We start from the raw sequence: 23,933 nt of genomic DNA, 5'->3' as shown, positions 1-23,933 counted from the left end.
TGCGGACGAAAAATGTAAATAATAAATATTATGAGCTTATAATTCCAGCGACACTTATCCCTTCCATTGTTGCAGTTTTTTTCAGAGAGCTTTTTGGAGAACTTGTTAGTTATTTATCAATTTATCATTAAATAATTATAACTTATCATATTTTTAGATTAACGAATATAAGATTTTTTTCTTAGTTAGGTGATTTTTTACATTTTTTTTAGTTTCTCGACATTTAAATGAGTTATCTCTGACATTTTGGGTAATAGAAATCTAAAAAACCAGACAATTTTTTGGATATTTGAAATTTTAGAAACGATTAATATTTATAAAAACTATTTTATTTTCTATTATGTAGATACCTATACATAAAATATATTAAATATACTTTAATGAGTGTATATTTATTTATAAATGTATATTCTATTAGGAACTTCGCATATTTTCATAATACGTTAAAAATAAAAAATATTGTGTAGGTTAATATAGAATTTTGTGTACATTTTTTTATTAAACGATTGAGTAAATAATCAGTGATAGTTAATGTAGATCATTATTTAACTACCTATTTCAACTTTAGACAAAATTAAACATCGATAAACCTAATTCATATGACAGCATAAATAAAATAATAAACATAAATAATACATAATATAATAATGCCATATATTTAATTTAATTAAAATGTACATAATATTAATGAATAAATATAATAATAATATTATAGGTTGTCTATACGTTTATCATATTATACAGATAAATTAGATACGATATTATAAATTAAAAAAAAAAAACCAAAATTAGTGCTTAAGAGGATGTCAGTACAATATAAAACGTATGCAACGCTCAAGATATGGCGTTTGAATTCTAATTTTTTAAACGATCCTTCAAGCCCACGTGGGACGAATTAAATCGATTATTCTTATCAATCCGCTTGTTTTCGTCTACACGGTTGAATTTCTCGTATTCTTTCAAAAAAACTCCCGTATGTTTTAAAACGTTCCAGCGATTCGTCTATAAAATATAAAAATACAAAATCTATTATTTGTTCCTATTATTTTATATTTATGGCCAAATACTGAGACACCAAACATAATTAATAGGTCTATGATCAGCGGCACGAGAAAAAAAGGTAAATTGTAAATGAAAACAAAATAATTCGTGGTATCAAATCAACTACTATCAAATATAGGTAAATCATTCTCTGATCAAACTATTAATTATTAACTGAAATAATATTGTAGTTTGCCTTTACTATTTTTTTTTATATACACGATAATTCATAAATAATAACATTGGAAATTTGTGAAACTTTAGTCTAAAACCTTAAGTATTTAGATTGTATATAACTAATAAGTTCCATAAAATCCATGTCGATCGTCGAATCGTATATATTTTAGATATATTCAGCCTATTCCGGCCTTTTCTTTTGTATGTCAAGAAATATTAACAGTTTCTGGATTGCTATAGGTTTGTTGTTAGTAAAGTATTACAATTTTAATAGGTAATAGGTATGTATCATTTATTATACGTATAAGTTCTAATATCATCCTTCATCAAACACTTTTTAATGATCATATATTTTATTTTTTATAGTATTTATATTACATACCTATATTATATAGACTTTTACTCGAGGAAAAGTGTGGACAACTACCATAGCTGTTAATAGCAAATGTGTAAGAAATTTTATCAAAAGGACATTGCCATAGTTTAAAAATCTATATATATGTAAATAAGGACTTGCAAATAATTGCAATGCAAACAAAATTAAATTATAGAAATTCATTGAAACAAATTCTTTATTTTTAAATATTTTGTAGTAGTTTTAGGCTATAAATGTAAATTTTTTTTAAATTTTGGTCCTACTACTATTATAGTCAATTTTTAGAAATTCGAAGGGCTTTGTTATGTTATTAGTTATATGTAAAAAACAAGATTTAATAATTTTTCATTTATAGTTGAAATGTACGTTTGTATTTCAAACTTTTTTTTTTTTGGTTTTAGATAATATATACCTTTGTTAAGATGGAAGATTTATCAGATTCTCCAATTGTATGGGAAAGTGAATCTTTTGAAGAAGAAAAACAAAAATGGTTTGTAAAACAACATATTATGTTTTTAATTGATGCTTCAAAACCAATGTTCAATACTTATGATAATACAACTTTTTTTGCAACTAGTATTACACTTTGCAAAAAAGTAGTTCTGAAACTAATTAGAGAGAGCAGAAATGATAAAATAGGTATATTGATATACGGTACAGACGATGATAATAGAAAATGTCCCAAATATATTAATGCGTTATCTGAACCAATAAAACCTAATATTCAATTAATTAAAAAGCTCGATGATATATTAACAAGTAAACCTATTCAAACTGGACAATCTCCGTTGTCACCTCTATCAGACGCAATATGGTATGGTAACTATCTTATAAAAAAATTTAGTGAAAATCAAAGCTATAGTACTATTATGCTCATTACATGCAATGACCGACCCGAAATTGGCGATTCTAAAAAGCAATTTCATCTAAGAACAAGAATTGATGATGTTATTAAAAATAATATTGATTTTAAACTTATACCTATTGGTACAGCATTTAACATGAACCTTTTCTATGAAGGTCTCCTCAAGAACTTTAACAGTATTTCTAAACCCATGAAGGGGCTAAAAAGTATAGATGATATTATGTTGGAAATCAATGAAAAATTAAAACACGGTAGAAGTGTATCCAAAATAAAATTCTATATTAATAATGACTATTATATATCTACATCATTGTTTAGATTTTATTCAAAATCTAAAATACCATCAAAAGTCAGGCTGGACAAGAGAACTAATAAGCCTTTGACTAGTAATACTCAAGTATTTACAATAGAAAATGATGAATTAATCCATAAATCTGATCAAGCTAAATATTTAGTGTTAGCAGATAAAAGAATAATATTTAAAAACGAAGATTTAGCAATTCTAAAAAGTGGCATTCTAGAACCTGGTATTAGATTACTTGGTTTTACAAATAAAGAAAATATTATGATATCGTATCATTTTAAAACTCCCATATTTCTTCGGCCTAATAGTGATGTAGACATAGGTGGCACGCGTATGTTTAATTCTCTTATTGAATGCTGCTTGGAGAAAAATAAATATATTATGTGCTTCTTGAAAATTCGGAAAGGAGGAAAGGTTCATTTATCTACCCTGATACCTCAAGACGAAGTTATAGATGAAACTGGTACTCAAAAACAGCCATCAGGATTTCATGTTATATTTCTTCCATTTAATGAATGTTTGAAACCAGTAAAACCTATAGAACAAACAGAAGATGATGAATTTTTGACGAGTACACAAGAATTACTAGGCATGAAAATATGTGAAAGTATGCCTATCAATTATTATCCATCACTGATCAAGAACCCTAAAATCAACTTTCATTGGGCAATGTTAGAATCCTTAGCATTGGAATCAGAAATGCCAGACATTTTAGATGAAACACTTCCAGCAAATGATGTTTTTGATAAAAATTTAAGTACAATAAAAAATGATATTTATGAACATCTTTTGCCACATGTTTCTAGCCTACCAAAGACAAATAAAAAATCCGATATGAATAGTCAAAATTTTAATGGAAAAGGAAAGAAAAGAAAAATTTTGCAGTAATTGAAAGTCAAAACAGTAACAATTAGTAGTAAATTAAGAACATAATAACATTGAATACAATTATTTTTACAGTAATTACCTAATAATTTTAATATAATACATAAATCATTAAGTATACTAAAAAAAATTGTTATTGATATTTTTATTTTGTATATATAATTAAATATTTAAAAAGTTATTATTTTACTTATTTCCAACTATAGAAAGCTTGTGCTGGTAAGAAATTATTATTTGTTAAATATCAAAGATGTTTTAGATGTATAATTTTTTTTAATAATGTTATGCTAGAAATAACTATTTTTTTTAATGTATTGTAATCTTACGGTGAAGAAAATAATATAAAGTTTTTTACCTGTCGTATTTAGTTTTCTGTCTTGTTTTTTTTTACAGCATAGAATAAGTTTTACTGCTCAAATTATTTATTTCATATTTGTTATTCTAATTGTAACAATTCTATTAGGTATGAATTTGTTTGAAACTAATCAAAACAGTAAAATTATCGAAACAAGATATACGGATTTAACCACATGATAAAGTACTCATCTACACAAGTGATTTATTCAAATGTATGAACTCAATGGTTTAATGTAGTTGACTGATATTACAATAAGTAGTAACTGTGTACAAATATAAATCATTAATATTATGTTAAATTTGATATTCTCTGAGAATTTAATCATTGTAGAAAACTTCCAAATAACTCAAATGCAGCTCCTCGAATGTTGGTTTTAATAACAGTAAGTAGGTACTCAATGTCAAATATATATGTATATATAAATATATATATATTGTATGTCTCAATTATATTTTATTATAAGTATTGTAACGTTGTATAAACAAACACATTGTCATTCGTCAGTATATTTAATTTAATAAATACAAATTACACAAACATAGGTAAAATATTATTGCCAAATATACTGTTAATATGTAATGACAAAAATATATAATACATATTTTACTCCTCCACATGTTACTCAACAATCATTCAAGTATCAATTTTTAACAACAATAAAGTTTGAAAAAGCGAACAATAAATAAAATTAATGGAATAATGATTATTATAAATAATGTAAATGCAATATTATTTTAATAATTTACATAATTATATTAAATTAAACACAATTATTGTATAATATGTAGTTAAAAAACAAAAGAGCACATAATATCATAACCAATTAAATTGATTAAATTTATTTGAATAAAGGTAAATTCTTCTTTTTTTTTTTCTAGTTGCTAATTATAAATGTAAATTTGTATATTAATAATGGTTATATTGTGCTCATTTGATAGTAAAATATTTGCACTCACATATAAACACGAACAATATAAATGAAAATGATGGTTACTTAAAACTATTTTTATTGCTATTATTTCTAATAAATTTGAATATAGTTAAAGTAAAAAATATAGACACATATATAATGAAAAATTTTTCAAATAATTTTCTTTTGATTTTTTAATGATGATGAAATGGTAGAAGTTTAACAAAAAAACAAAATCTGCCAGCTTATTTAATTTTTTTGTATAAATTCATAATTAATAATTTATGTTAACAAGTACAAAATATTGTAAGGTTTATAATTTATATTAATGGAGTAATAAAGGAATAAAAATAATTAATATTTTAGCATTTGAACTAATAATTTGTATGTGACAATTATTTTACTAAAGAAGAATAAATACTACAAACATTTTATGAAAGTGTAATACTTTGATTTTTCTTAATTGTCCAGCTTTGTACTTAATTTTTAAATTAAATTTAACCTTGGCTTAAACCAGAGGAGTAAAATAATTATTTTAAACAATATTCGTGTTTAATAGAATATTACAAAACAGATAAAATAAGAATAGTTTATATTCAAATTGCAATAAAAAGTAATAATTTGCAATTAAATTAGTTTTAACATTCATTTGTATATTTAATTAACAATATAAATTGAATACCATTTGTAAGCTCTAACACATATAACAAAAGTTATCTAGAAATTTTCATTCAATTAATAATAATAAACAAAAAAATATATAAAATGATAGGCCTCTGAGAACACATAAAAATAATCAGTTCGAATCGTCAAAATACAATTTGGTCACTAAATATATACAGGTGTAACAGAATAGATGATAAATATAATTAATCATGTAATCAATTTTTTTCTAATCAATATAACATTATTTTTTTTTGTAAATAATTAATAATTATTTTACAATATATCTAAATTAAAATAATTTTCTTAAAAAAAAATTGATAAGAATAAAATTTATTACCTACATAGTTAGTAAATTACATCTGTCAGTTCTTTCTGTAACTTCCTGTATATTATATATATTATGATATTATAATTTTGTTCTCTTGACTGAATAATATTTTTTATTAGAGTGATACATAATAAATAATTATACTATCACATATTTTACTGAATGTTTCATTTTCAAAATTAAATTGCAGTTTATAAGAATATTCATTAAAAAATACGATAAATGTTGTTGTTAAATAACAACAAAACAATGAGCAAAACTAATAGATACGTGAAAACTGTAAAGTATTTTAATAATTTACAAGAATTAAGCTTGGAAGATATAATGAATTAATAAAAATAAATATACTTATATATTAGACAATAGCAAAAATTATTTACAAGTTGGTTTCAAAGGAACGTAATCACTCAATTGAACTTTATTAAATGTTTAATCGACTTTATTTTCAAAAATAGGTCACTTACGGTAAATTAATAGCACAATTTTTTTTTTTTGTGAAATATAAAGAAAATATTGAAATTTAAACTTTAAAATGTGTGTAATAATATCAATATGTTTTTTAAAAAAAACTTCTTAATTTAACTAACAACACAATTTTACATCCCGTGATGTTTACATTGATTTAATTTCTAAACAACATCTAATAAAATATTAATAAATATACTGTATAAGTACCATGAATATTATCACAAATGACAGGGAATGAGGGAAATGGCCGGATGGGAACAAAAAAATGTACACTATTTAAATTCTAGCTAAATATTTTTTTATCATAATGCAGTGATAGACTTTAAACGATCACATTAGTAATATTAAATATTTCAAAACTAACAATATTTCATTTTTGTCACTCAAAAGGAAAATACGCTTTGGGGCAAATACTTTATAAGGCTAATATCTGATTATGTAACAACAAATTTGATTAATATCAAATAATATAAATTAAATATTAAATTTATAATAATAATACATACATACAATTTAACTATATAATAAGTCGTACTTAATACTAAGATGAATATTTTAGACTCAAGATAGGATTATATATTATAAAGAACTGTAAATAAGCGAGAAATGTATTAAACATTGAAATGCAATATAAGTTCAAATTTTAGAAGAATAAGAGTTAAGCACTGTAAGGAATTAAAAACATATAATATCCATACTTTGCCTAAACATTTTGTTTGAAATTCACTGTTTCCGCAAAGATCATTTGTTTTAAAGTTTCTCTGGGTAGATCATCTAACTCTGTAGCAAATCTAAATGGTTCTTCTGCAACAGGCTGTAAAAGGTACAAACAAAATAAATATATTTTCATAATAATAATAATGAACAATGGTGATTCTCAACCTAAATGAAATCATGATTCCCCGTAATGTCATAAAAATTATTAACTTTTTTATAATATTAGCATTAAAAAGTTGTTACAAACTATTATGATTATTATTGTATTAAAATAATGAATTTTTTGATAAATTCATTACACTATAAATTAAAAATATAGTATTTTAAATTTATTTTAAAAAAAAAGTTTTAACTATAAATGTTTACATCATGTAATGAATTGACAACTACCAAGGTGAGAACCGTTGATCTAAAAGACATACATCAAAATTTAACCAATTGCTATTGATCAATTATCAAGGAGATTTAATTATCTTAAAAACAAGTAGTATGAGAAAATCCAAAATTAGTCTAAAAAATTGCATTAAATAATAATTATTAAAAGGACACACATGTGTTGTGTTCGTTTTACATACAGCATGGCAAATTTGCATTCAGCAGAATCCGTTTTATGCTGTTAACTTTAATATTAGAATCAATTTACCTATTATCAAATTTAAAGATAAGAATATTATCTAGGACATCATGTAAGTTTTTATCAATATTTTAATATTAAAGTGAGTTATAGCTATTAAAAATATTGAAAACTTTAAAATAAATTTATCAATAAAAGCCTATATGATGCCTTAGATAATATTTTAGATAATATTCTAGATAAATTGAATCTTATTTTATTTACATGCGCATTTATAATTTATATAGACAATCAATTATTATTTAATCACAGTTATTGGGACTTATTGTTAATTCAAACGGACATATCCAGGCTAATACAATGAAACTTCTAATTAACGGTAACCGAAGGGACCATAAATAATGATCGCTATTTAGAGATGATAATACATGGCATAACACTTGATGGGACTAAAAAATCTAACCGTTACATAGAGGTGACCATTAACGGAAGTTTTACTGTATACCCATTCTTATTCATAAATGGCTGATACATTCATATAGTAACATCTAAAACAGCGGTTCCCAACCTTTTTAGTTGTGTGGACTACCAATTTTGTAAAGGCCCACTAATAACACACCTATATACACATAAGTACATAATATATATAATATTATTAGGTATATAATAATATTACTTTAAATATAAATGTTAGAAATGTTAATATTAAATGGTCCACGGCCCAGTTTAATGTTGCAAGCCCAAGTGGGCTGCGGGATGGACCCGGGGTTAGGAACCACTGAATTCTTAAAGAAAAAATTAATAACTCAACAATGGTTGTAGCAAGAACAACCATAGTAAGCTAGCTAATTTGAAATTTTTTTGTTTTTGCTTATTATTAATCTTTTTTTACAGTAGATAAAGTAACTTGCCTATTAGTCAGATGACATTTTAATTTCAACTTATGAGGTTTTGCTACCTACCTAGTACCTAGTTGATACATGAAAACATAGAACATGTTTCATTTTAACAAAGAACATAATGTATAAATAAATATTTCATACCTCATCAGCAGGGTCATAATACTGTTCAAGATACGGATGTGCCAGAGCCTCTTCAACTGTGATTCTATTATGAGGGTTGAATGTCAGCATTTTATCAAGTAAGTCCAAAGCTTTTGGATCAGCTGTTGGGTAGAGTTTTGAAAATGCTATTTTTGGTTTGAAGGGCAATGATTGTAAGTAACTCCGAGCCTATAAAAAAAACATAATTTCAACAATAATTCAAGAATTAAACAATAGTTGGAAGTTAAGTACATACTTTATCATTAATAATACACAACAAATCTACTGCAGTTGGTGAACCAAGTATTCCCAATATATGATTTAACTGGTCTAAGTAATGTTTACCAGGAAATATTGGTCTGTTGGAAAGCATTTCAGCTAAAATACAACCAACTGACCACATATCAATTGATTTTGTATAACCCTAAAAAATAATTAATAATTAAAATTGTTTTACTCTTAATAGTTTATTAATTAAAATAATTTTTTACTTTTGAATTCAACATAATTTCAGGAGCACGATACCACCTTGTGGCTACATATTCTGTAAGAAATCCAGTGTGATCATGATCAGGATCTGCAACTCTTGCAAGACCAAAATCACATATCTAAAATAAATAGTTGTATATATTATCCCAAAAAACTTTGAATACAATAATTTAAACCATGCATTAAAGATCATGAAATAATATAAAACAAAATATTTTTAGATAATCAAATATTCAAAATAAATCATATGTACTTTGAGATCACACGTTGTGTTGAGAAGCAGATTGCTAGGTTTGAGATCACGGTGGAGGACATTTGCTGAATGTATATATTTAAGCCCTCGAAGAATTTGATAAAGAAAATAACAAATATGATCATTGCTCAGTCTCTGTAATATATCAAAGACAAATAATTAAAATTCATTAAATATCTTTCTTAAAGAATAAAAAGATTGATGGTTTTTTTTTCAACAACTCAAAAATTTTAATTCACCTGAGTTTTTAAAAGCTTATACAAATCAGTCTCCATCAAGCATTGAACAATGTATACGTCTTTCATTTGTTCAATAGTTTCCGCTCGTAAGATATTTCTTATATCAATTATCTATAAATATAAACAAATGAATAACAATATATTTAAATTAGTGATATTCTAAATAAAATAATTTATTATACTAACATTTTCGTGTTTAAATCGAGTTAATATTTTAATTTCTCGCAATGTTCGTTGACAATATGTTTGATGTTCAAATGGTGAGATTTTTTTTATGGCTACTTTACAATTTGTTTCATTGTCAAAAGCCGACCTGTAAAGTTAATTAATTATAATATATTAAGATATTTCAGGTAAAAAATGAATTCTAAATAAAAATCTTGATATTTCAATCATAAAATAAATACAACTACAATTGTAAAAAATAATGTTAACATAGAAAATTTTTATCATCAAAATATTTCACTATTCAAAATAATATTTATTGTTGAATAGAAATACTTAGTTTATTTACTCATTTTTGCAATTTATAAATTCAGAAATCCTGAAATGTTTAATTATGGATGAACTCCATTACCAGTGTTAAATAATATGAAAGACAATTAGCGCAAAGTTTATTTATTGATCATAGCAGGTTGACAATTTAACAATAAACTTTTGTTTTGATTAAGACAAAAAAATGACTAGAATGTCTGTGCAAAAATAACTGGAAAATGACTTTGATTTTAATAAATTGTTGTAAATCAAAAAATTCTTAGGCAATTTATTAATTTTTAATTAACATCATCATAACTCATTTAGCTACCTTGAAGATAGGTGACCTAATACAATTAAAACTACAAGAAACACAGAAAATAAAAAGAGACAAATTTGAAGTTTTTTTATTTTCCATCAAAATTAATATACCAAAAAAGTATTAAAAAGTTAAATATATTGATTTTTTATAAAAAAAAAATGTAATTTAACTTTTAAAACTAATGTTGTAGATAAGCATGTCAATATAATTTCAACAAAAATAAAAATATGGATTTATTTTTACTATATTAACTAAATATTAAGCAATATAAAATAGGTATATAAAATGTATATTAAAGTTATTAAAAGCATCAATGTAGTAAGTGATTATAGCTATATTACAATATATAATTTGCTTACTAAACTTTTTATGGTGAATTATCATAATTACAAGATTAGATTATGATGAATAAAAAAACAATTGTTTTGCTGTATAGGTTTAAAATGTACCTCATAATTGAATGAGTCACTGTAATAGATTTATCAAATTTGAATTCAATGATAAATCATTGCTTAAAAAATGTTTTAGAGCAAAGAATATTTAAAATGGTATTATATTAAAAAAAATTAATACAAATGTTTGATGAATATTTTTAATATCGGTTTTAATTTTTAAACTACAGCTAAAGTGTATAATATATTTTGTCAAAAAGTGATTAGGTGTATTTTACTTAAACAAAGCACTTTCTTAACTTTATTTTCTACCAGTAAGAACATTAATTGTTATGCCAACTATCCAATTGACTATAATATTGTTGTAATATTAACTTATTTATAGATAAGACTGATAGAGGTACAAAAAATATTTTTCTTTTAGAAAGGTATGAAACTATGAAACAATAATGTTTGGAAATTGCAGAGATTTAACCAAATAAAATAATGCTCATAGTATATTATTTATAGTAAATTATATTAAACCTTATTATTATTACCTATAATTTTAAATTTAAATTATGTACTCGTACATCATATAAAGGAAATATTTTTAAATTACTTTTAACATTTAAATATTCTAATAAAATATATAGGTATACTGGATGTTCAACTATAACAAAAAAAAATTGCCTACACGAATGTATTCTTATTAATAAGATATTGTTATATTAATAAACTTAAGAACAATCAATACCATTTATTATAAAACAAACATATTATTCTTGAAGCTCGAATAATAAATTTAAATTAGATAAATTCAATAATTTATTAACGCTATTTAGGCACATATATTAAGTATAGTTATCAAGACAGTGAGTGGATATACCAAAATTATCTTATTCCTTTAAGAGCTAAAATATTAAATACTTACTCCAGACATACCTGAGAAAAATAAAAAAAACTGAATGGATTTGATCAAACAATGTAAAATATAATCAGATGATTATAATACTAAAGGTATTCATATTTTAAAATAGGTATGCTATATTAAGTTGTAGAGTTTTACCTAATGTTTATGATTTATTATTAGCATAAAATATTAATACCAGCTTTCAAATCATAATATTATCATATAATTATTTATATTTGTCAGTTTAAATTTTATCAAATTTTCTCATAGTTTATCAGTAATGTAGTAGATTTAAAATTAATACAATTATTTGACATCGATTTATATTTATCAATATTCAAATGAATTAAAACTTAGTTAAATGACAAAAATGTTTTGTATTTTAAACTAATAGCTATACAACTTTCAATAAATCATTTGAACCTTATAATAGTATCTATAAATAAGTTACTTAATGTTATTTTAATATTTCATAAACATAAAAGAAAATGTTACAGAAAATATAAAATACTTTGACTCTACTGTGTCTAATATATTTTACTTGAAAGTGCTTCTCTCATATTTTGATGCTATTTTATTAGTAAAAAAATATTACTTATTAAAATGTAAATAAATTAGGTACTACACATTTGAGTGTTTTTAATAAATGTTTATTGAACTAACTTTTTTGAGTGGTGGAAGGGGGTATAAAAATAAACGGGTGACAAAAATTTTTCTTAGTATTGTGTTAGTAAACAATTACTTTTTTCTATGAATATAACTTGTGAGTAACAGATAACTACATAAATAAATGAACAAGTAAATAAATAATAATAATAACAATAATACATATTGTTTAATAATCTCCTTATCAAATACCTATTTTTAATAAATTAAAAGTAAAATTTACTTTAATATTTAATATTCTAAATCCGGATTAATCAGGTACAATGTAAATGTCTATACATTTGAGACAATTTCGTCGGCATAACAATAATATTATGTGTTCAACTCAAAAACTATAAACGGAACAGGACGTATACACAAGACGAATGTGAGATTTTGACGGGCACTTTAAAATCGGCTAGACACCGTTGACTTGTACTTACACGACCATTCCGTAAGCTCCCTCGCCGATGTACGACAGATTTGTGTACCTCGGACCGACGTCAAATATTTGTCCCCTGACCATCTCCGGGTTTGACTGGCCACCGCCGACAGCATTGTCGGATGACATAATATCCACAGCACCCTGTGGGCAAGTCAACGTACACCGTTAGGGAGAAAAATACATTTTGGGACGCGGTACGTGACGCAGAATTACTGTTGACCGTCGCACCAGAACAGTGGCACTCACTTGTGTAAAGGTAGTATGACGAAAAGCTCGCAGCGCACAAGACGTAAGCTGCTCAAAAGCCAATTTGCGCGTCTGTGAACGTGTGTGTGAGTGTGCGTACTGTGTGCCGTGTGTGTACTGCGAGTCTGCGTGTCGTGTGTGTGTGTGTGTATGTCCGGGCGTGTGTGTGTGTGTGTGTGTGCGCGCGCGCGCGCTACTCTGAACGCTCTCTCGTGCGTATGGGAATGGGTGCGCGTGCGAGTGTGCACGAGACGAGTGATCAGTCGTGGGTATGTATGGGTATGTGCGCCAGACGTGTGTGCGTGTGCGCGTGTGTGCGTGTGTGTGTGTGTGTGTGCGCGTGTGTGTGTGCGTGCGCGTGAATACGCGAGTGCGAGTGTGTTGATGTGATATCCACGTTTCATTGGACGTCAAGAGATAACGCTACTAGGCCTTTTGACGTCACTCCGCGCAATTGGTTCTCAAAATCGTCTGCCGCCCCGTGATAACGATACGTTTTGTTTTGTCCCGTCTCCGAGCGAGAATGGGTTTTCGCAAGGAAAAAATCGTAATAATTCGAGTCCGCGTTCTAATCATCATTGTTTATGCGTAGTTGAGAGCCTTATCACGAGCCTTATTACGAGTTAAAATTTATGACTTTTAATTGAAACATTTATTTTCTTAACACCTAACAACAACATATTTTATGTTTCTGCCAAACTTTAGTGTTTACTGTTTACTACAATGTAGCGTATAAGCATAATATTATTATGTTTATTATTGCTTAAGAAGGAGTATATATTGTGTTTGTCGGTGGTAAGAAAATCGAAATAAACAATATTTGTTTTTTCAAACGTTTTATCATTGAAATTCCTTCCATTATAGTATTTATTAAAAAAAATTAAATGATTCTCCATTTGAACTTTAAATACGCGATCAATTAATAACAATTACTATAACAACAACCGAAATAGAAAAATAAGATTGTTTTTCAACATCGATGCTTACACAATATTTTTCTATGATTGATAATAATTTATTAAACAGACGAGAGTTATTCGTCATAGTTAAAAGTTTGCATTTACTGATAGAACACTAAAATCTATTTAGTAGTCTGGAAAGCGACACCTTTGTCTAATCATATCAAGCGATCAAGCGCGTTCCCAATATTTTTGTATTGCGTTGTTCTCGGTTTAAAATAAAAAATTCGTTCAAGTCTTCTAATGCTTATAAAAATAAAATTCTACCCACGTATTTAAATATTTTTATATAACTATAAGACAAACTTATGGGAGTTCTTGTATTAAATTTTCACTTCTTAGTTCTTGTCTCTTGATTGCGCGAAACGATTTTCATCGGCATTTATAAAAATAAGCTAAAAAAAAAAAAAGTTTAAAGAATCAAAATGTTTTGAAAATAGAGTAGAAAATAATACACATTATAAACATTTGGTGACAAATTCAAATATCTACGATTGTATGTTTAGAATTACGACAAAATATCAAAAACCTATTAATTTTACTTTCCGATAAACTCTTTTTTTTTTTTTAATTGTGTATTCAATTTACAAATCTTGACATACAAATTTTATGAACTTCGTGCTCAGGGGCGGACTGGGTGTCAAGGGGCCTGAGAGGTTAATCAGCAATTATAGGGCCCAGGATTTAGCTTATACTTAAATGGATATACATATATATTTAATCAAAAATATTATATTTATATTATATTTTAAATGTAAATGTTTTTAGTCAATTCAACTTTTTTATACTTTTATGTTTTAAAAAATTATACAAATAAGAACATTCTATTTAAAATACAAATTTAAATTTAACTTCAAATTTAAAAAAAACATGACATGATCTAGGGCCCGGGAGGCGATTGCCTCCTCGCCTCCTTGGCCAGTCCGCCCCTCTTCATGCTACTAACTAACTTGAAGTTTTTTTAATTTTTACGAATTTCATCAAAATTCTAAATTTAAGTGTTTATAAAAAAATATTATAACTATATTCTTGAAATTTTCGTAAAATTTCAAGTATTTATATGATTATTTGATTTCAAATTAAACAAAAAAAAACGATTTTATCGAAATTGTTTCGTACAAAAATGTCTGTTTTCTTTAATGTTTTGTTTGTTTTTCCCCGTTATTTTGAAAAATACAGGGAGTTTTTAATTTTTACCTCACTAAGGTATAAACTAGATTTAACTTTCTATCAGAAGCCATCCGAAAAGTTAAATAGAAAGTATTTTTTCAACTACTTTTCGTGTTTATAATGTGTATATAGGTGCATAAAAAACATTGTAACACACACATTGTAAAATCAATACATTCATCGTTCCCAGTATCTAAAAAATTAAGTTTGATATTGATTATTGTTTTTAAATACTTCTCTATCTTATCTAGTCTTGCCAAACATCATAAAATAATTTAAGTCACTGTATTATTCAAAACAAATAATTTTTTATTGCAAAGTTAATTTTATTTTGTAACGGTTATATAAATATATATTAATTTGCCATGCTATTATGCTAAGATATTAAATAATACATGGCTTTGAAAATGTGTTTAATTTTTAACTGTAAAATATTTTTGTAAACAAGTCTATTTACTATTATTTTAAATTTAATCACCTTATTTGTAGTTTTTAAAAGAAAGCTTATTAATTTATTTATATCTCTCTTGACGAAGTACCTCCAATGGAAGGTCTCTTCATTCTTTTATTCCTGTAATATGTATTATTATATAAATTAAGCTTATTGTTCAAATCTGTAACAGATTGTTAAAAAAAAAAATTTATTTATATAGTATCATAATGGATGTCATACTTGTTTATTTTAACAAAACGCTTATATCTAGTTTCGCCGTGTCGGACTAATCAACTATTGTTTAAAGGCCAAATGTGTAGCTTGTAAAAATTTTTCTTTCTGTTAACTACACCATTAAAATTTTTCATTCGTGTGGACTACAGAAAAATAGTAAAATAAATCCATATTAATAAAAAGTTATCAAGTAGGTAGCCCGCGGTAGGGGACCAGTACTGACTGTACCTAATCAGCCTATATTATATATTATTATTATGACTAAGAATTTTTATGTTATAAACTTATAACAATAATAAGCATTTATTTCATTATTATTGTTTAATAGGTACTATGAATACTCGTAGGTAGAATTAATTTATCTGAAAATAGCATTTATTACAATATCAATTATTATTAAAGCATATATTATCATTGTTATTAACTTTAACTCAATACACAGACATTGAGACTTACTATAGCATGGTTACATGTATATAGGTTCATGGCTATGTACTATAAATAGCCAATAGGCTATACCTTAACCGTTTCAGTGTTTTTCTAACACACGTGGAATTTAGAAGTTTAGACATATTCTTTGCCAAATGTACCGATTGATCTAGTGAAACTACAATAATTCTAAAAAAAGTTTAAAAAAAAATTTCGTTGAATCTACTTACCCACATTTTAATTGTCTTATTATATTTTAAATAAGACAATTTTTTAATTTTTCTATAACTTTTTTAGGACTTTCAACGCAACAAAATTAAAAATGTGGGAAAGTTGATACCGAGTAAACTTGAAGAGAAATTTAAATCTATCTTAAGAATTATTGCTTTACTAGATTATTCGATACGTCTGGTAAAGACAAAGAAACATTCTGTAAAAAAACATTCGAATCCCTATTTTGAAAACAATATTGTGACCATTAGATATGTAAATAATAAAGGTATAGTAACATTTCAAATATCTATGAATAATAATATCTTTTAATAAATAGTTAACAACAAAATAATGAATTTTAGTTACTTAACTCGTTATTCTTAACTTTTTCTTCGTTCAATTACCAATTTTTGTCCAAAATTGAATTAAAAAAGAGAAATTTTGACAATAATATGATTATTTTGATTTTTGGATTTCTGTAGAAATAACTAATTACGAGTAATCTTGTAAAGCCTTAACTATAAAAATTAAAATTTTTATAAATGTATATAATTTTTCCTAATTACTTTGAAGATTAATAGAAATTTTAATTTTTGTTTCCAAAAGTATTAATGAGATTCAATTAATTGCCAGAAACCATACTCGAAGTTGAAAATGGATTTGTGTATTTTATGCTATAAAATGTATACAGACGTGAAAAAAAAAGTTCCTCCCCCATATGGACGCTACTGCGCCCATAAATTAAATAGTATTTAATAAACATATTATGTTTTAATGTTATTACTTTTGATAATGATGATTGAATTATGATCGATAAATATCTAATAAATATAAGGTTATTTTATATTTTTAGAAGAAACTTAATATGGTATCTACAATATTTCAATATTGTCTAGTACGTAAAATGTTTACCCTGTTTATTTTATATTACTTTTTTATCTCTTTGTTTACAAATACTGGTTTTGATATTTTTGACTACCTTTCAAAGTTTTGAGTATAAAACCATAGCATCATCGTCCTAAGTAATACGATACACAACCACACAGGTGGATTATAGTAGATGTCGAGAAAAATGAGAACTATAGTGAAAAAAATGTGTGTATTCATGCATGAAATATCATACATAATTTTATATTGCCTTACTTTGTCAGTGCATGGTTGTTAAAAATTAAAACTTGTAACAAATAAGCAAGCAGAATATTATTTTAATTAGAAAATACGTATATTTTAACTTATTTTTAAAATAAAGTACATTTTTTTTAATGAGTTATTATAAATAAGTGAACTTGATGAACTTTCAAGTTAAAATTATTTTTGTTAATATATTGAATTCTAGTATGGACAACATTGGAATACCCAGCGTTTCCTAAACTGTATTCCGCGAATAACTCGTAGGGGTTCCAGGAAGGCCTGGAAAAGTTATTCAAAATTCTTATAACTACATTAACTGTAATGAATAAAAGCAAAATTAGCAACGACATACCGCGCATGTGTTACGCTGACGTTATGATACTTAGTAAATAGTTTAATATGTCTTGCTGTATATTGTATATAACGTACCGTTTATTGTCATGTTTTTTTTTTCATAGGAAACCCGCATACAAAAATACTATTTGATGTAATGTTGTTTTGTGATCTTAAAATGTTTAAGAAACACTGTACTAAACAATTATGATAACAAATAAATCTCAAAGAAGACTTATCAACTATTAAGATAGTCTTAACAATTTTCTAAACTATGTAATTTAATCGGAAAACTAGACTATACCTATAACAGAATATAGATGTTAGAGGTACTATTGCAATAATTTTGCAACAAGACCTAAGTAAAAAAGTTAAAAAGAACAGAAAAGTTAATTTGAACAAATTATCATGAATTTAATCATATTCTTTTCCAATTAATTACTGCCCCCCCCCCATTATTATTACATTGATGAAATTATGACCATGAACATCAGTGACGCATTTAAGGGAATGCACCCTCTGCTGGTGTCTTATTATATATATATTTTGTAAATATCGTGGTTTATAGAGAGAATAACAGATCAAGAAACAATAGTCATATATATTTAGTAGATAATATTGTATTTTTTATCTATACAAGCTACATACATTTTGGAATAAATAGATATTGAATTTATGATATATTATTTATACAATATACTAATGTTATAGCAACTACCGTCTACCTTTATATGTAAAAAGCTGACTGGAGTTTATATCAATAAATATCAAATATCAAATATATGTATATATAATATAATAAATGATCTCATATATATATATATATATATATATATATAATATAATAAATGATCTCATATATATATATATATATATATAGTAGATATAGGAATATAGGATTATATGCGATGCAAATAAAATACTGGTGACCTTGAAACACTGCCACCATGACAACGAGTAGTTGTACTTATTTAATCGTCGGTTCGCGCAGGATCAATATGATATCATCGTCGTGGTAATAACGGTAAATCACCCAGCTATAATTACCCATTAAAATATATTTTGCCATTTCTTGCGGTACAGATTTTAAGGTAAATTTAGGCTAACGCACAGTCTCCGCTCAGCACCGTTTTTCATTGTATATTGCAATTATGTAGTACCATTGAATTAAAATTTAACGCATTCATTTCGGTGACCTACTCAATTATAATATATATGCGACACCTATTTAATTATACAGCACAGTAACTTTCCTGGGTTTTTAAAATAAATTTCTCTTAGTAATTATAATATAATATGTATATATTTATTATTTTAAGATAAAATCAATTTATCAAATTCATGAATATTATATTAAATATCCAACTTAAATCATAGAACTACTCATATTAACTAATAAGGCATAAATGACCAACAGTTTGTCGGAGGAAATTGGAGAAAAAAATTTATCAATAAAAATATAAAATAACATATTTTTACAAAAAAAAAGAAATATTATCTTAATGTCGTAGCTTATAACTATATTTATTATATCTAATATTAAACTATTTATATTAATACTTAATAAATTGAACATTAAATATTATTAGCATTTTTAATTAAATAAATGTATATGTATTTAACAGCAGGGCCACCCAGTGTAACGCGATTAATTAATATAGTATATTATCTTTAATCGTGATGTGTAAATGTGTATAATAAATTACTTTAATAGATAACAACCAACAAGGTAAGTATGTATTGTCGCTGTTAAAATTTTACATAAGTATCTTTATATTATTAAATGTTTAAGCTCGCCTCCAGTGATGGCGTAGCCAGAATTTTTCTACGGCAATATACAATTGAATGTTTTTGTAGCAATTTTCATAGACCATTAAAAATTAAAATAATTTTTAAATTATCTTAATAATATTTCAGGGGGCTGAAGCCCCCTCAACCCCCCTCACTACACCACTAAGTCAACTTATTATTTGCCTGCAGGATCTTCACCCATGAAGACATAATGAAATGATATAAACTAATTTCAAGTTAATTTTTAAAAAATGAATCCATCTCCATTTTTAACGAGTCCCGTTAAACTTACTTGTAGTATAGTATTTAAGTATTTTATATTATAGTGAAATAATTAAATATAATTATATAAATTATAAAATAACTTTCATTAGATTCCTGGAATAGGAAATTTCTGTAGAAAAAATAAAAATAGTTTTTAAAAAAAAATCAAGATGCAGTCAGGGCCGTGGCTCGTGGAGAGTAATCAAGGGCCCATGTGATTCAATAAAATTCAATTCACATTATTGCAGACAAGTTGATAGATAATCTTATCATGTCACAACTCACAAAATACAGAGTAACTAGTTGTTTCCTCATTAAAAACTAATTGTTCAACAGCAGATTAATTTTGTACAATTTAAAATTAAATGTTTATTATTTTTCAATTAATACCTATGTTCATGATTTAATTTTTAATATCTATAGACTTTTAAAGTAAAATTACGAATTTTCACTACAAATAATTTGTTTATTTCGTTCAAAATTACGTTATATATAGAAGCTGCGGTTGCTATGGCTGGGCCCGGACCCTAAGGCTACAGCCACGGCTGTCCCGCTTTAGTTGCGTCTGGTCGTCTGGACACAGTAAGCGACCAGATTGATCCAGTTATTTCAAATCCAAACGAAATGCGGAATAAGGAGAAAATAAACATACTTACTATAGGTAAAATTAATATAGGTAAAAATTCGTGGATGTCGTTTTCTTAATTATTCCCTTTTCACTGAAATATTGAAGTAGATAATTATTATATAATTTTTCTAAGAAATAATTGTTTCAAAACTTATTTATTCCAAGAAATATTTGTGCAATGACCAATTGTTATCATTTTATAACAATCTATTTATGCCATTAGCGATTTTCCAATCTTTCCAATATTTTTTGTTCTAAAGTTTAGAATCTAAACTATATTTATTTCAATTTTAGCTTATTACAAATTGCATTTTGTAATCATACTAATGTATACTTATTAGAATAAACATTAATAATAACAATTTGTTATAGGATATAGTCAAATTAAAATAATTTGGAATGATAATATAACGAGATCATTTAAAGCCCTGGATAGGGAGACAAAACCAAATCATTTCATCTTGGTTCACAAAGATAAGACGTACTTATAAATTTCTAATTTATATTTTTGTATATTGGAACATTTGGAACAAAAAAAAAAAACAACTTCCATGTTAAGAAACATATAAATTACTGTTTATTAATCAATAAAATAAATAAGGAGAATATAGATATTATAAACATAATCATTTACATCAGTTTTTTAGTGTATTTCATATTTTTTTTTCATTATTGAACTTAAAATGTAAATAATATTATATACAATCGTACAACTCGTTAATTTAAATTTCATGTTAATACATTGCCTTTAAAAAATTACAGTAATTACATTATCATTTATAATAGGTAATAGGTATTTATTATTATTAAGGTTATAAAAAATAAATTCTAAACTATATATCTAGTTTCCTTAATTAAATTAAACTCTCAATTGCAAAATTATTTGTTAATTAATATCTATCTATTTCTTATGAGTATATTGTATGTATCATAGGCAAGTAGGCAAGTTTTTCCTCGATCATAGTAGAAAACTCCGTTTTAAATCAAACCAATGTATATGCTATTCAATAGTCTCCATAGTTTACAACACCATCGTGGCATCGAAAACTTGCAGAAATTTTAATTTTATCTTATCAAACATATAACTACCTAATATTCTCTTATTCTTATTTCTATACACCTAACTAATACAATGTATAATAAAATATTTATTTATATAATTCTTGTAATTTTATTGATCGATTGATTGAGAAATATTTTCGTTTTATAACATGTTATTACCCAATATAAGTTACAGTAGACCTAGTAGTTAGACCTAATAATGGATTAACCTATTAGAAAATAAAGCACAGCTTAGCCGCTTAAGCCTTTAAAAAATTTAGTCTATAGAATAGCTGGTATTTTTTTTTTTTGTATTGAAAAAATACAAACATTTTTAATAAATTTGAATGTATTTTAAAATTTACCTGTTATAATTTTAAAATGTACCTAACGTTGACAAATTGAAAACATTCAATTTAATATTATTAATATTATTTTTATTCATAAATATAATATTTTTTTTATTATAGTTTAGAAACACGACTAAGATAAGGACAGGTGTATCGTGTAAATAGCCTTTTTTTCTCTTTATGACCAATTGACTCATTTGACTGATTTGCTTAAGTTCTGCGAAACACTAAATCTGTGTTCGATGAAATGATGACTAATGCTGTATGACACACATGAAGTGGTGTTAAATAGAAAATCGAGGGATATTAAGTTTTTTATTGTTATTTGAGTGAGCGAGTGAATAACCTCGCTTGGGTACACTGAGAGTGTATTATAACAAAAACGTATTTTTGAAAATTGCAACATTCAAAATACACTTAAAAAAAAGATTACTTAGTTAATTAATTTTTTTAATAATTATTTTATTTAATATTAAATCACTGTAGAAAAAAAATTATTTGTTAATGATTTCTTAGTTATATTTTAAAATACCATTTAAAATCGTAGTTTTAAAATCAAAGTGCAGAAATATAATATATATTAGAATAAATATTTGAGAATTGAGCCCCGTATATTGAAGTAATAGCTATTTTTGAGTTACCGCACTGCGCGACAATTTTTCTGTTACAATTTATATTTTATGGCATATTAGCATATAGGACATTTAAGGATTGTAATATAGGTAAATGAAAAACTTTAACTTTGAAATTAAATTCGAGCTTCAAATTTTAATTTTACCAATATTTTTTTCAATAAAATATATATAAATCACTAAAACATAGCCAAAAATAAAGATCGACAGGCTGACACCCTGAAAGTGAAATTTCGTGGTTTTTTTGTAATTAGTGACCAATTTGTAAAAAATTTTAACCGAAAATGTTAAAAAAAAAATAAAGTTAAGAAAAATGCAGCTACTGCTTTTTGGGATAAATTAAGTAACAATGTCTATCATTGTTTTGTTTCTAGAACAATACCAAGACATCTATACCACTTCAACTCTCAACTCTCAAGTATTTCACCTGATGAACATAGCCTATCAAAGTATTGGTATGTACACTTTTACAAACACAATATTTACTAATTAGATTAAATGGTTTATGTTTTATTTGTTTTCAGCGATGAAAAAATTGTAGACGAAATATCAAAAATAAACCTTGTAGATGTGCTTGAAAAGTTGTAGATACATGACTCACTATAATTAATGATTCATTATTGGAAGTTACTTAATTACGAGTTTCCCCGTGATGAATACGTAATGAAACACATCAAACTTGGTATTCCGTCGTGTGTTACCTTAGAGACTTAAAATCTATTGATAAGTAATCTATATTTAAATATTTTAATTAGGTAGGTATGTATTATGTTGCGTTACATATAACATTTAAAATAATAAATATAAATTATTTAATTTATTATTTTTATAGCCTTATAGATAATGATTATGTACTTGTTAATTATATTTGTAAAAAAAATTATATAATTTATATAAGCTGCTACATGATCTATTGTCATAATTCATGTACCTACATTTGTACCTGGAATCGTGATCACATTGTATATACATTTTTAGCGCTTAAAACGCATATTTCAAGGTTAAAGAATATTTTGTATAAAATAATATGTTTTAAAAATATTAGCTATATTTCGGGGTTTAATTTGATTATTTTATAAAAAAATATGGTTTATAAAAAAATGCGAAAATATTTTTAACCTCTGTAAGTTTCTATACCCTTAATACAAAATTAGTTTTTATTTTTATTATTTAAAACATGTTATTATTATTGTTTTTTGAAACAACAAATAACAAT

At 25.2% G+C, this 23,933-nt stretch overlaps 2 protein-coding genes and 1 long non-coding RNA gene across 8 annotated transcripts; 2 read left to right on the top strand and 1 right to left on the bottom strand.

Annotated features, from left to right (window-relative positions):
• Nucleotides 1-864: 864 nt before the first annotated feature.
• On the top strand, nt 865-3,800 carry LOC113553253 (X-ray repair cross-complementing protein 6-like). Of its 5 annotated transcripts, none has more exons than XM_026956478.1 (2): nt 865-1,180; nt 1,996-3,800. In XM_026956478.1, the coding sequence occupies exon 2, from the start codon at nt 2,017-2,019 to the stop codon at nt 3,649-3,651; it is 1,635 nt and encodes a 544-aa protein (XP_026812279.1). In that variant the 5' UTR covers nt 865-1,180; nt 1,996-2,016; the 3' UTR covers nt 3,652-3,800. The 5 variants fall into 5 exon arrangements, with proteins under 5 accessions (XP_026812279.1, XP_026812280.1, XP_026812281.1 ...); XM_026956479.1 differs by having other exon boundaries at nt 866-1,120; XM_026956480.1 differs by lacking the exon at nt 865-1,180 and adding an exon at nt 1,251-1,458.
• Nucleotides 3,801-6,292: 2,492 nt separating this feature from the next.
• Nucleotides 6,293-13,279, bottom strand: LOC113551251 (mitogen-activated protein kinase 1). Of its 2 annotated transcripts, XM_026953381.1 has the most exons (9): nt 13,110-13,279; nt 12,862-13,004; nt 9,880-10,006; nt 9,694-9,804; nt 9,455-9,589; nt 9,204-9,320; nt 8,969-9,136; nt 8,713-8,901; nt 6,295-7,192 (listed from the first exon to the last, which is right to left on the bottom strand). In XM_026953381.1, the coding sequence occupies exons 2-9, from the start codon at nt 12,987-12,989 to the stop codon at nt 7,082-7,084; spliced, it is 1,086 nt and encodes a 361-aa protein (XP_026809182.1). In that variant the 5' UTR covers nt 12,990-13,004; nt 13,110-13,279; the 3' UTR covers nt 6,295-7,081. The 2 variants fall into 2 exon arrangements, with proteins under 2 accessions (XP_026809183.1, XP_026809182.1); XM_026953382.1 differs by lacking the exon at nt 13,110-13,279 and having other exon boundaries at nt 6,293-7,192; nt 12,862-13,103.
• Nucleotides 13,280-20,599: 7,320 nt separating this feature from the next.
• LOC113554859 lies at nt 20,600-23,369 on the top strand. Its single transcript, XR_003405313.1, has 3 exons — nt 20,600-20,727; nt 23,092-23,172; nt 23,242-23,369. It is a non-coding gene; the product is annotated as an uncharacterized LOC113554859 (long non-coding RNA).
• The last annotated feature ends 564 nt before the right edge of the window (nt 23,370-23,933 follow it).

This window comes from Rhopalosiphum maidis, chromosome 2 (genome assembly GCF_003676215.2).
Source record: "Rhopalosiphum maidis isolate BTI-1 chromosome 2, ASM367621v3, whole genome shotgun sequence".
Taxonomy (NCBI): Eukaryota; Metazoa; Arthropoda; class Insecta; order Hemiptera; family Aphididae; genus Rhopalosiphum; species Rhopalosiphum maidis.
The sequence above is the reverse complement of the archived record's forward strand: the minus strand, read 5'-3'. Positions and strand labels throughout refer to the sequence as shown.

Bases quoted from the DNA above. Each gene is read 5' to 3' on its own strand.
- LOC113551251 (XM_026953381.1), bottom strand. From the start codon at position 12,989: ATGTCATCCGACAATGCTGTCGGCGGTGGCCAGTCAAACCCGGAGATG. The intron at 10,007-12,861 runs GTAAGTACAAGT...TTAACTTTACAG, and splicing joins GGAGCTTACGGAATGGTCGT to GTCGGCTTTTGACAATGAAA. The intron at 9,321-9,454 runs GTACATATGATT...TATTTATTTTAG, and splicing joins ACACAACGTGTGATCTCAAA to ATATGTGATTTTGGTCTTGC.
- LOC113553253 (XM_026956478.1), top strand. From the start codon at position 2,017: ATGGAAGATTTATCAGATTCTCCAATTGTATGGGAAAGTGAATCTTTT.